Genomic DNA, 14,698 nt, shown 5'->3' with positions numbered 1-14,698 from the left:
TTGAGCTGCTAATTCCATTCAATTAAAGACCAAATGTAGAAGAGTGAACATCTGTAAAGTTAAGGCTTTTTAACAACATTATGAACTTGATGGTTGCATGTAAGGGTTATCTTAGACCAAATCAGTTAGAAGCAAATAGAATCAACTTGTTTATCTTAAATATCTTGTGGTTTGGGAACCATAATATTGATGACATACTGTTGATGCTGTATGCCAGTCATTCCTGTCTGTCATCCTTACATTTTTGAAGACTTGCGGAAATTATAGATAAATGTTCTAGGTGGGTCTGCCCAAGTGTTTTTGATCTTTTCACCAATGTTGATTTGCCTCCTAGCAGTTTCATCATGCCTTGCTTTCAATTTTTATTTTCATGACACTTCAGCAATTTGTTTGGAAAAAAAACAGTTTTAAAATCCCAGGCATTTTTTTTGTTTGTTTAATTTTGCATGTTTCTTTCTGCAGAATCCCAATTTTTTTTTCCCTTTTTAGCAGACCATGACAAGAATTGAAATATTTTAAATTAAATGGCATTTTAATTTGTAACTCATTATACAATGTGTAATCAAGATTTAGATATGTAAGGTGTATATCCTGTTTATTTTCTCATATCAAACATGCATTTTTCATCCTGTAATTGATAATCATATAATTCATAATAACAGATGAAAGTAACTTATGAAAATAACTTTATGATTATTCTTAATTAGCTAAATTGTTCTTCTTGCTCCGTTTGACCACAGTTATTCTGTGTGATTTGAATCATGGCCTTTTTAGTATCCCCATTTTATTTCATCCCCAAATTACTTTTCTTTCTTGTTCTATTTTTTTTTTTATGTAATTTTGAATTTTTCCTAGAATTTCTAGTTTCCTTTGATTAATCCTATTTTCATCATGATTTCTAAGTTCTCATTTGGACTAATGTTTTTTATTTCACATTCTGTGATTCTTATGAATGTTACCAAGATATGAAAGGTTTGTCACTTTAGATTATTTGTCATAGAGTACTTTTAAATTTCATATATTTGAGACCAGCCTGGCCAACATGGTGAAACTCCGTCTCTACTAAAAACACAAAAATCAGCCGGGCGTGGTGGCAAGCACCTGTATTCCCAGCTACTCGGGAGGCTGAGGCAGTAGAATCACTTGAACCCAGGAGGCAGAGGTTGCAGTGAGCTGAGACCGTGCCATTGGGCTCCAGCCTGGGCAACAAGAGCAAAACTTCATCTAAAAAAAATACAAATTAATTAATTAATTAAAAATAGAAAAATTATCTGGGCATGGTGGCGAGTGCCTGTAGTCCCAGCTACTCGGGAGGCTGAGGTGGGAGGATTGCTTGTGCCCAGGAGGTTGAGACTGCACTGAGCAGTGGTTGTGCCACTCTACTCCAGCCTGAGTCACAGAGTGAGACCATGTCTCAGAAAGAAAAAAAAAAAAATCCACACATAAAGGCCTCATTAAGCCGGATAAATAGGATCTTAAATTTATGTGATGTCAGCAATTTCAGGCCTGCTCTACTATAATTAGGATGCTCTGAATAATATTCCCAAGATACCAATAATGTATATAATAATCAAATATATTATCCCAATTGGATATAAAATGTTATTTTAGTTCTGTTTTCCACTTAAAATTAATACATAGCAAAGTGAAATTACTTTTCATAATTCTTCATGCAATAAGGGCTCCAGTTACCTATTCATGCATAACATATTACCTCAAAATTTAGTGACCTGAAATAGCAACAATCATTTTCTTTTCTCTCACAGTTTCTGTGGATCAAGAATTCAGAAACAAATTAGTTGGACAGTTCTGACTTGGGGTCTGAGGTGTGGTTTCAGGCAGTGGTGACTAGGGTTGAAGCAGGTAGGAACTATTCAGGCATCTGTCGTTATTCATGTAGTCTCAGGGGTATCTGTATTTGTCCATTTTCACACGGCTATAAAGAGTACCTGAGACTGGGTAATTTATAAAGAAGGAGGCTTAACTGACTCACAGTTCCACGTGGCTGGGAGGCCTTAGGAACTTATAGTCATGGCAGAAGGCGAAGGGGAAGCAAGGCATGTCTTACATGGTATCAGGAGAGAGAGCGCAGGGGAAGCACCAGACACTTATCAAGCAATCAGATCTCATAAGAACTCACTCACCATCACGAGAACAGCATAGGGGAAACCACCCCATGATCCATTCACTTCCCACCAGCTCCCTCCCTTGACATGTGGGAATTACAATTTGGATTACAATTTGAGATGAGATTTGGGTGGGGACACAGCCAAACTATCATTACACCCCTGTCCCCTCCCAAATCTCATGTCCTTTTCACATTTCAAAACCAATCATGCCTCCCCAACAGTCCCCGATAGTCTTAATTCATTCCAGCATTAACTCATGAAGGGGTGGCCTGCCCCTCCACACCTGTGGGCATTTCTCGTTAGGTGGAACGAGAGACTTGAGAAAAGAAATGAGACACAGAGACAAAGTACAGAGAAAGAAAAAGTGGGCCCAGGGGACTGGAGCTCAGCATACAGAGGACCCACGCCGGCACTGGTCTCTGAGTTAGTTTTATTGATAATTTTATTTATCAATAAATAATTAGTATTTATTGATAGTTATCTTTACCATCTTAGAAAAAAGGGAAGTAGCAGGATAATAGGATCATGGTAGGGAGAAGGTCAGCAGTAAGACATATGAATAAAGATCTCTGTGACATGAATAAGTTTAAGGAAAAGTGCTGTGCCTTGATATGCATATGCAAACATCTTCATAAAACTTTTTAGTGCATAAAGAGCAGCATTGCGCTAGCAAGTCCCACCTTTCGCCCTAAGGCGGTTTTCTCCTTTCTCAGTAGACAGAACATAAAATCGGTTTTACACTGAGATGTTCCATTGCCCAGGGACGGGCAGGAGACAGATGCTTTTCTCTATCTCAACCGCCAACAACTGCCAAGAGGCCTTCTTTCCTCTTCTACTAGTCCTCCTCAGCACAGACCCTTCACGGGTGTCAGGCTGGGGGACAATCAGGTCTTTCCCTTCCCACGAGGTCATATTTCAGACCATCACATGGGGAGAAACCTTGAACAATACCTAGCTTTCCTAGGCAGAGGTCCCTGCGACCTTTGGCAGTGTACGTGTCCCTGGGTACTTGAGATTAAGAGAATGGTAATGACTTTTAATCAGCAAGCTGCCTTCAGGCACTTGTTTAACAAAGCACACCCTGCACAGCCCAAACTCCTTTAAACCTTGAGTCACCACAGCACATGTCTCTTGCAAGGACAAGATTGGGGGTAGGGTCACAGATTAACAGCATCTCAAATACAGAACAAAATGGAGTCTCTTATGTCTACTTCTTTCTGTATAGACACAGTAACAGTCTGATCTTTCTTTCTTTTCCTCACAACTCAAAAGTCTAAGTCCAAAGTCTCCTCTGAGACAAGGCAAGTCCCTTCTGCCTATGAGTCTGTAAAATCAAAGACAAGTTAGTTACTTCTAAGATGCAGTGCGGGTACAGGCATTGCGTGAATGTTCACATTCCAAGTGGGAGAAATTGGCCAAAACAAAGGGGCCACAGGCCCTATGCAAGTGCAAAATCTGGCCAGGCAGTCATTAAATCTTAAAACTCCAAAATCTCCTATGACTCCATGTCTCACATACAGGGCACGCTGATCCAAGGGGTGGGCTCCCATGGCTTTGGGTGGCTCCGCCTCTGTGGTTCTCAGGTTACAGCCCCTGCAGCTGCTTTCACAGGCTGGTGTTGAGTGCCTGCAGCTTTTCCAGGTGCAGGGTGCAAGCTGTCATAGATCTACCATTCTGGAGTCTGAAGGGCAGTAGCCCTCTTCTCACAGCTCCACTAGGCAGTGCCCTATTGGAGCTGTGGCAGGAGAGAGAGTGAGCGCAGGGGAAGCATCAGACACTTATAAAACAACTAGGTCTTGTGAGAACTCACTCACTATCATGAGAACAGCATGGGGGAAACTGATCACATGATCCAATCACCTCCTACCATGTCCCTCCCTCAATACGTGGGGATTAAAATTCAGATTACAATTCAAGATGAGATTTGGTTGGGCCGCAGACAAATGATATCAGTGTCTTGGTTAGATTGGGCTGCCATAACAAAATACCATAGACTGAATCCTTTAAATGACAAAAATTAACTTTTTCACAGTTGTAGAGGCTGCAAGTCCAAGATCAGTGTGCCAGCATGGTTGGGTTCTGGTGATAGCCCTCTTCCTGGCTTGCAGATGGCTGCTTCCCTTCCCTGCTGGCCGTTCCTCAGTGTGTGCACATGGTACAGGTTGGGAGGTGGGGGACAGGAAGGTCGAGGGGAGAGAGAGACAGGGAGAACTCTTCTTCTCTTCCTAAAAGGCCACAATCCTGTCAGATTAAGAACTGCCCTTCTGACCTCATTTAACCTTAATTACCTGCCAAAAGCCTATTTACAAATACAGCCACACTGGGGATAGGGCTTCTACAAAAGAACTTGAAAGGACACAGTTCAGTCCATAGCACAGAGCGTCTCCATGTGGTCCATTTGTGTGAGTTAATTTGGGTTTCCTTACAGTGCAGTGGTATCAGGATGGTAGGACTTCTTTCATGAGACTCAGTGCTCCGACATGAGTGTTCCAGCAAGCCACATAGAAGCTACTTTGCACTTATGACCTGTCACGGAAGTCACATGACATCACTTCTGCCATACCATATTGGTTGACAAGTCACTGCATTCTGCCCAGATTCAAGGGACACCACATCTCAGTCTGGGGAGTATCATGTAATTAGCAGTCATGTTTCAAAACCTTCAAAATAGGGGAGGAGGTGGGGATGGTTAATGAGAACCAAAAGAAAAAAAAATAGAATGAATAAGACCTGCTACTTGATAGCACAACAGGGTGACTATAGTCAATAATGACTTAATTGTACATTTGGAAATAACAAGGTACAACTGGGTTGTTTGTAACACAAAACATAAATGCTTGAGGGAAGGGTTACCCCATTCTCTGTGATGTGATTATAACATATTGATTGCCTGTCTCAAAACATTTCATGTGCCCCATAAATGTATATACACCTACTGTATACCCACAAAAAAGTTTTTAAAACCTTCAAAACAAATAATTTGTTGACTAAATGGATGGAAGAAATTACAGTAGAGGGTAAGACTAACCAGTGTGTTGTGGTCCTCTTTTCTCTCTCCCAGTGTATGACTACTAAGACTGCCTTACATTTGTATAGCAATATGACTCATATAACCTTGATTCCAATCTAATGAGGTAGGCTTTTTTATAATGTTAAGTGGAGAAACTGAAGCTCAGAAACAATAACTTTCCAAGAGCCACATCACTGGTGGGTAAGTGCTTGCCAAAAACCATGTAGACTGTTTGTTAAACCCTTCAAGGGAGGGAGGTATCATGTTTGATTCTATTTTGCACCTCTGGCAGAGTGCCTGATAAAAAGCAATCGTTCAGTAAATGTTCATCAAACTAAAGTGAGAAAGCAGTTAGTGGCAGATCCAGAAAATAGGCCTTCAGTAATTGCTGGGACATAAGTTACCCATTTGGAAAAATAAAATAAAATTGAATATCTTCCTCACAACCAACTGAAAAGCAATTCCTAATGGATTAAAGTCATAAAAGGCTGGAGCTTAAAGCTTCTAGATCCTGTTCAGGAAAATATCTTTATGACATCTGGGCAGGGATATATTTATTAGGACGCAAAAAGTGCTAACTACGAAATATAAGGCTAACAAACTTGACTATGTTAAAATAACTTCTATCCATAAGGAAAGGTAAAAAGAGTTCAAATACTGAGAAAATAAATTTACAAAACATTAAACTAGTGATGCATTCAGGATGAAGAACTACTACAATCAATAACAAAGAAACATCCCAGTAGAAAAATGGGCAAATGATATGAAGACATATTTCAACAGAAACACACATAGCAATTAAATGTATGAAAAGATGTTCAACTTTATTAGTAATCAGAGAAATGCAAATGAAGACGACCATAATAAGTTACCATTCTTCACTCACAAGATTGGCAAAGATTAAGAAAACCAACAATGCCAAGTTGTCTTTGTGGATATGGATCAACAAGAATGTCTGTGCACTGCTTCTAAGAGTGTAACTGATTCATCACCAAGTTAGAGAAAAACTTAGTATTAGAAAGTTGGAGCTTACATTCTCCACAACCTAGCACATCCTCCCACTCCCACCTCAGTATTTGCCTAGAGATTCCCTTGCATTTTTACAAGATAATATTAAACAACCCAGATTCCCATCAGCAAGAAAATGGATCTATAAATTGTGGTGCATTTATGCAATGGAATATTTTATAGCATTAAAATAAATAAGTATAACAACATGGAACACTATAGTTGAATGTTAGTAAAAGTAAAGGAAAGAAATTGCAGAATACTGCATGCAATATGATACTTTATAAAGCTCAAAAAGAAGCAAAACTGTATGATATATAAGTGGTAAAACTGGAAAAAATTGTTTATCACAAAATTCAAAAGAGTAGTTATCTTTTGCACAGCTTACCTGTTGCATAAGTAAATGCAATGGTATTATTAATGTCCTATTTTATAAGTTGAGGGGGGATTTAATTTGTCCTTACTACATATATATAGTTATATTCATTTGCAGATGTCAGGTTTCACATAAAAATTTAACATATATTAAATGTATCCTTAATTCCACCAAGAAAAAAAAAGAAAAAGAAAAAGCAGTGAAAACAAGGGCTTCCTCATCCTTTTAAGCTAAAAGAAAGGCCAACGGTCACAAACCAGCAATTATGACTGCAGGTATTAGGATTTCCCAGTTCTTACAAGGGCTTCTCAATCGTTGGCTTTTAAAAAGCCAACAAACATCAAAGAAGATTTCATACCTGCTCTTTCCAGCCATTTTGGTGAGAAAAATGTACAGTGTCTTCATGTCAAAACAATCAGGCATATTCTATTACAGTGGCCTGCTAAGGAATAAATGCACAAGAGGAATTCTTTCATGAAATAGAGGCTGAGTTATGCAAGCTAAATTTGAGGAGTACAGTGATCTATTGTAATTTTTTTTTCTTTTTTTTTTTTTTTTAGAGTGGCAGGCTTTGGTCTTGCCAATTCATCTGAGCCAATTAGTGATTTTTTTTTTTTTAAGTCCCGCTTTATCGCCCAGGCTGGAGCGCAGTGGCCGGATCTCAGCTCACTGCAAGCTCCGCCTGACCGATTTACGCCATTCTCCTGCCTCAGCCTCTCGAGTAGCTGGGACTACAGGCGCCCGCCACCTCGCCCGGCAAGTTTTTTGTATTTTTTAGTAGAGACGGGATTTCACCATGTTAGCCAGGATGGTCTCGATCTCCTGACCTCGTGATCCGCCCGTCTCGGCCTCCCAAAGTGCTGGGATTACAGGCTTGAGCCACCGCGCCCGGCCCAATTAGTGATTTAAATAGGAAAACTTTAATGTTACAGTGCAGATGAATAGGTCATGAGATTGAGTATATGATTTTAAACATTATGTAATCTCTCCTACTTGACCAGCCATGGAGACCCAGCTCCAAATTAAAATACAAGAAGCAGAACCAGCCGGGTATGGTGGCTCATGTCTGAAATCCCAGCACTTTGGGAGGCCAAGGTGAACAGATGGCCTGAGCCCAGGAGTTCCAAACCAGCCTGGGCAAGACGGCGAAACCCCATCTCTACCAAAAATACAGAAATTAGCCAGTCTCATAACCCGGTCTCTAAATAAATAAATAAATAAACAAACAAAAATTTTAAAATTAAGTTAAAAAAAAAAAAAGAACCAGTATCGTAAAACACTGACCAAAAACCAAAAAAAAGAGTGATATCCCAAATTCGTTTACAATTTAATTCCCTTTATTTTCCATGTCTTCCTGATTTTTGAAATATGTAAGTCTAGTCATTGATCATAATCAATACTACTAAACTTGTAATTTTGTTGGTTCTTAAAAGCGTAGGGATCCAGATATAAAGAGCATCAACTACCTTGGCTTAGTTTCCCCATTGGCCAGGCACCCTTCTTTTGTGCCCCCCTTTTTTCCAAGTACTTACCTATTTTTTAACGTGCTGTGTGATATTGATATTGTCTATTAATATGTCTTTCTTTTCCTTCATGTGACTTCAGGCTCTTTAAGAATATTCCTTTTTGTTTCCTTAGTGCCAGGAATAAATAGGAGCTCAGTAAATGTATGTTGAACTGAACTAGGCCCAGTGAAAATGTATCTTCATGTAGTGTGATGCCTCACTTAAGAAACCTCACACTGTGGCTCACAGAAGCAGTGAATCTTGCGATGGCATATTGAATTAGTAGTCAGCAAGGAGTGTTGGCTATATCCCCCTAGCCCAGGAGTATAGACAACTACCTAAGAATATCCTCTTTACAGTGTAGTAAGATAGCAACCTTACAGTAAATGTCATGGACTGGGGCTGGGGGTAAGGGGGAGCAGAAGAACTAAATTACAAATATAATACAATTAGTTATTTCTCTATTTTAGTTTAATTCTTTTGGTTTGGGTTTTTGTTTTTTGTTTCTGGGTTTTTTGTTTTGTGTGGTTTTTTTTTTTTACAAACAGAGTCTTGCTCTGTCACCCAGGCTGAACCGTAGTAACACGATCTCAGCTGACTTCAACCTCCGCCTCCCAGGCTCAAGTGATTCTCCCACCTCAGCCTCCCAAGTAGCTGGGACTACAGGCACATGCCACCACACCCGGCTTTCTTATCCTGTTATAATTTCTTAGCAAATTCAGAGTTCCTAATTCTTTTCTTTTTTTTAATGAGGTGGGTTCTCACTCTGTCACCTAGGCCAGAGTGCAGTGGCGCAGTCATGGCTCACTGCAACCTGAACCACCTGGGCTCAAGTGATCCTCCCGCCTTGGCCTCCCAAACTGCTAGGATTACAGGCATAAGCCACCACGCCCAGTCCTGAATTCTATGTGGTTTTTTTTGAGACAGGTTCTCACTCTTTTGCCCAGGCTGGAGGGCAGTGGCTCAATCTTGGCTCACTGCAACCTCTGCCTCCTGGCCCAAGCAGTCCTCCCACCTCAGCCCCCCAAGAAGCTAAGACTACAAGCACGCAGCACCATGCCCAGCTAATTTTTGTGTTTTTTTGTTGTTGTAGAGACAGGATTTCGCCATGTTTCCCAGGCTGGTGAACTGAGCTCAATTGATCCACCCACTTCAGCTTCCTACAGTGTTGGGATTATAGGCATGAGCCTCCTTGCCCAGCCCTGAATTCATTTTTTAAATGATATTCAGAGAAATATATTATCTTAATCTTCATAGTTCTTTTAACGGCATTGTAATTTCTCCTTTGTACAGTACAGAAAATCCCACTGAAATAACTTTTTATTTACGTATCTTAGAAACAGAAAATATGAAGTTCTTGTGAAGAAAAAGACAAAGTCATGAGACAGAAGGTGGGGAGGGCTTGGGGGAAATTAAGAAACTCAGTATTTGGCCAGGCACAGTGGCTCATGTCTGTAATTCCAGCAGGTTGGGAAGACGAGGCGGGTGGATCACTTGAGCTCAGGAGTTTTAGAACAGCCTAGGCAACGTGATTAAACCCCTTCTCTACAAAATATACCAAAATTAGCCAGATGTGGTGGCATGTGCCTGTAATCCCAGCTACTTGGGAGGCTGAGGTGTGAGGATCTATTGAGCCCAGGAGTTCAAGGCTGCAGTGAGCCATGATCACACCACTGTACTCCAGCCTAGGTGACAGAGTGAGACCCTGTCTCAAAAATAATAATAAACTCAATATTTTGTGATAAAATTTTAAAGAATGATTAAGGATGGTAATATAGTAAGTAGTATTGTACATTGGGAAAAACATTAAACTAGAATTTGTAGTGTTGTTTTTTTGTTTGTTTCTTTTGCTATTTTTAACCATTAGATAGATATATGATCTTGGGAAAATCATTTAATCTCAGTTTTCTTGTCTGTAATATGAGTATATAATCATACTTATGAGAGAGATGCAGAGAGAGAGAGAATACACATTCATATTAAAACTCTTTGTTACAGGAGGAAGTTAGGGGAAAATTAAATCTTGTCGCCACAGAGACTGAAATAAGGTTCCATACTGTCAGATCATATAAATTTAAAAATCACTTCTGAAACTTTAGCCTTCTACTCTTTAAGCAGAAAAACTTCACCTAAAGAGGTCTATGGCCTGGCTGAGATTCAAGGGGAGAAATTTTTGTTAGGAAGGAAGGTGCAATTACAGCAAGACAGTCTAGAAGTGTTGGCTGATTCCCTCTTAGAAAATCCTTGGGCAGTAATTCTGACCTTGCCTGGGGATTGTAAGAGAATATTACTATGATCAACTCTGGGAGAGGAATGTGCTTAAGAAGCACATTTTAGAAGTGCCTTACTCCTACCAGAGAACTCTGGGGATTTCCCAAGACCTGTGTCTGCCTTGCAAGGAGTGTCTGGTTATAATTAGTCAGGTTTCTGTTGTGTTGTTTTTGTGGTAAGTTAAAAATTTCATTACAGTTAATCAGTCATACATATATAAATCTTATATATATATATATATATATTTTTTTTTTTTTTTTTGAGACCCGGGCCAGAATGCAGTGGCGCAATCTCAGCTCACTACAACCTCCACCTCCTCAGTTCAAGTGATTCTCCTGCCTCAGCCTCCCAAGTAGCTGGAATTACATGCACACGCCACCACACCTGGCTGATTTTTGTATTTTTAGTAGAGATGGGGTTTTGCTGTGTTGGCCATGCTGGTCTCAAACCCCTCACCTCAAGTAATCCGCCCGATTCGGCCTCCCAAAGTGGTGAGATTACAGGCATGAGCCACCACTCCCAGCCTAATTAGTCATATTTTAATTAGACCTAATTCAGGGCTGATTTTTCTCAGACTATCCTTCTACCTGTTTGCACCTGTATCATTTATTTTGGGAATAAGTAGTTTTAACTTTAACATAGACTATGAGTTTTGAGTTTATATCCTGAATATATTTTAGGCTTTCTAAAATAGCAGCCCTGCTACATGCTGATATGGCAGGTTGCAGCCTACCTAGTATGAGAGCCCATCCTCATCAAGCATAGCCATAGGGTAGGAATTCTGCATTCTTCAACTGTTAAGGCTTTGTCATGAGTCTGTGTCCTGAGCTCATGGCCAAATGTGGCCCAGGAACCCAAGTACACACACGACTGTGCCCCTATATCCTTAGCTTCTCACTGGCTCCTTTCCTTGCTGGGATGGTCTTCTGCTCTGGACCTTAGCCTGCTCGCCTGGGTCCTTAACAACTTACCCAACTCTTGCCAGGCCCTTCTCACCAAGGATTCCTCCCAACTCCCCTGCACATAACTACAGCCTGGATTCTCCCCAGCTCTACAGCTTGCAGTATTACACTGTCTAGAGATTCCTGTTGCTGTGCCTCACACTACAGGACAGACTTCCTGGCACTAATAAAGCCAGCCTAGATCAACCCAAGTTAATCACATCCATACAAACACTGTGATTGGAGCAGCTGGCCACCCTGAGGGAACCAGCCCATAGCCCAGTTAGCTCCTGGCCATTGTGGGTTTCTTCCCTTTGCAGGCACCTGCTGCTAGCATCCCTTTGTGCACTAATACTAGCTAGGGAGGGTTCCAACTCTAGTCATGCCAGCATGCACAAATTCTCCAGGGACACAAAGGGTGGTTTCTGTGGAAAAAGGAGCCTATTTTCTGCCTCCACTGAGGATATCCTCAGAGTAAATATATGCACAACAAATGCTTTAGTACTGTGACATAAAATTATTTGTTGGCCAGGCATGGGTCACTCAAACCTGTAATCCCAGCACTTTGGGAAGCCAAGGCAGGTGGATCACTTGAGGCAAGGAGTTTGAGACCATCCTGGCCAACATGGCAAAACCCCTTCTGTACTACAAATGCAAAAATTAGCTGGACGTGGTGGCACATGCCTGTAATCCTAGCTACTTGGGAGGCCAAGGCATGAGAATTGCTTGAACCTGGGAGGCGGAGGTTGCAGTGAGCTGATACCGCACCACTGCACTCCAGCCTGGGTGACAGAGCAAGACTGTCCCCAAAAAAGTAAACTAAAATAATTTTTTAGTAGGCAAAGTGAGATACAGTTGGCTGTATTAAGTAGTATTAAGTTAAAATACAACTCTGTTACCTGCTGCAACAAAAGATATACAATTGCAAAATTATTGCAGTGCAGAATCTAGCACCAACAATCTGAAACGCAGTCTCTAAGCTAAACATAATCTTTTTACAAATTTAATTAGTTGGGAAATTAGGGATGCTCAGGGTTGAACAGCCTGGGTCTGTCATGGAGAGAATGTGTAACCAATAGAAGGCCTATAAGGCTTTAGAAACAGAAGTCCCTCATTGGCTTTCAACCAAACTGAATCCATTACACCTGCCAAATCTGTCCAGAGTCCATTTCTTCTTAGGAACCACTAACTACCCGGCCATCCAGATGTGCCATGTGTTTCCTGCCACCTGCTTTAGAGAAACATCTGGTGTCTTTATTACCTTGCTGTGGCTGGGGGAATTTTCCATTCCTCTCCATGGCCTTCTGTTCTTTTGAGTGAGTATTGTTTGTGCTACTGCATATAGATTCAAATTTACTGTCCAGCTTTCCTCCTCTTTGTGCAGTGCTGACTCATTTTCCCCAGATATTTGTTTCTGTGCAGCTTGCTGTAGTCCCTTGGTCTCTCTTAGAAAATGACAGTAAGGCATTTTTGAAGTGTTGGAAGGCTTTTGCTGGGGCTTTATCCAGCTCTCCCTGTTTGGTTTATTGGCAAAAGTGTCCCACTCTGCATTTATGTAGAATTTACCCATTATTTCTATTCCTGCCTTTCAAGTTGGAACCAGGTTAGCAAATGATAGAAAATTAAATCCAGATGATTTGTGATAAGAAATATGTTTTGTGAAAAAGACTACTCAGTCATAAAGAATGCTCAGAATTAGATTATACAAATGCTTCTGTTATCACACTTTCAAGTGGTACAGGCACTCCTGATTTTGATTCAAGACAAGGAAATTCTATTTAGCTTTTTATTTATTTAATGTTTCTGTTTTAAATGAGCAGGACCTCACTAAAGCATAAAAGAAATTAAGTCTTCAATGGGGCCTGCCTCCTAATCACCTATGTGCTTCATAACCCAACAGAGATGATGAATAAATTTGCTGTGGCCTCATAGTTTATAATTTACCTCTGCGCTGTTTCAATAGCAATGGTTTTCATGCTCTTTAATTTCAGGAAACCTGTGATCTGGGGAAGATAAAACCTGAGGCCAGACGATACTTGGAAAAGTCCATTAAAATGGGGAAAAGAAATGGACTCCATCTTCCTGAACAAGTACAGAATGTGAGTTTATGTTTCCTTTTCTTACCAGAAAAAAGAAATGAATAAATAAAACAAAATACTGGTTGAACATCCCTAATCCAGAAGTCCAAAATGCTCCTCAGGCTGAAACTTTTGGGTGCCAACATGATGCTCAGAGGAAATGCTCATTGGAGCATTTCAGGTTTTACGGGTAGGTGTGCTCTACTGGTAATAATAGGAATATTCCAAACTCCAGAAAACTCCAAAATCTGAAATGTTTCAAGCCCCAAGCATTTCGGATAAGGGATATTCAACTTGTGCAACAGAAAACAGAAAATAGGGAAACAGATGGCTTATAATAAAATAACCCATAATACAAATTCATCTACAATGTATTTAGTGGTTTTACATTCTACAACTCCTGTTAACCTCAGGAGTTAACCTCAGGAGTCTGTTTGGTGACGGACAAACAACTGATAACTTAAAATTGTTCTTTAACCTTGTACAAGTTTTATTTGTTTCATGTGTGTTGAGCTTATTTTCCCTATCCTGTTTTACATTCTTTAAGAGCTGCTTTCAGGTCTTAGTAGTTGGTTTGTCTTTTCACTCCCTTGGTCATACGGAGATGGGGCACTGATTATAAAATCCTTACCAATGGAGAGTTTTTAAACTTTGGAATGGAGTATCCTATGTTTAATACATGCCCCTTAAGAGAAAAGAGATTAGCTGCTGAAAGATGCCTCTCAAAGTTTTTCTTTTGTCTGATGCCAGTCAAGTCTTCTAGGTTCAAAAATAAAGTCGGCTCCAGAAATTTCTTCTTGGAAAGGAAATACAGTCCATGATTTATTTCCAGGTCATTCTTCTAGCCCGCAGGACTGGGAATAAGTTTGGAAGAAATCCAAATCAAGTGTTGTCAGCATGTTAGCTATGACCACAGGCACCACTGAGATATGGGTACCTTTCTCCCACCTAAAGCCCTTTGATCACCTTGTATCCTCTTCCTTCACCTAGTTAGAGGAGAAATGTGATTGATCTCACTTACCTGACCCTTTGCTTTCCCGGTCAATTCTTAATTCTGTTTGGAGCATGAACACTGTATTAGTTAGGATATGTTTGGTTGCAGCTAACAAAACCCTATTTAAACGAGATTTATTTGCTTGCATAACTGGAAGGTCAGGGGGTGAGCTGCATGGGTTGGTTTGATACTGATGCACAGTGGAGTCATTGGCCATCTGATTTTTCTATTTCTCTACTCTGTCTTCCTCAGTGTTAGTTTTATCTAAAGACTGGCTTCCTTTCATTGCTAAAATGGCTATAAATCTAAAAACTCCACCATCCAGAAGGACATAGAGAAGCCACCAGTAAACCTCTCCTCATGTCTTAATAGCCCAGAGTGGATCC

General features: G+C 40.4%; 1 protein-coding gene across 3 annotated transcripts in view; it reads left to right on the top strand.

The window, feature by feature from the left end:
* The window catches only part of NLN (neurolysin), a 102,501-nt gene that overhangs the window by 41,347 nt on the left and 46,456 nt on the right, over positions 1-14,698 (top strand). For all 3 annotated transcript variants that reach the window (XM_023210451.1, XM_023210450.1, XM_023210452.1), the window contains exon 4: positions 13,232-13,339. In XM_023210451.1, the coding sequence (XP_023066219.1) occupies positions 13,232-13,339 (108 nt within the window). The remainder of the gene's footprint in view (positions 1-13,231; positions 13,340-14,698) is intronic.

The sequence above is a fragment of the Piliocolobus tephrosceles genome, chromosome 4 (genome assembly GCF_002776525.5).
Source record: "Piliocolobus tephrosceles isolate RC106 chromosome 4, ASM277652v3, whole genome shotgun sequence".
In the NCBI taxonomy this organism is placed as follows: Eukaryota; Metazoa; Chordata; class Mammalia; order Primates; family Cercopithecidae; genus Piliocolobus; species Piliocolobus tephrosceles.
Note: the sequence above shows the minus strand (reverse complement) of the source record. Positions and strands in the feature narration are given on the sequence as shown.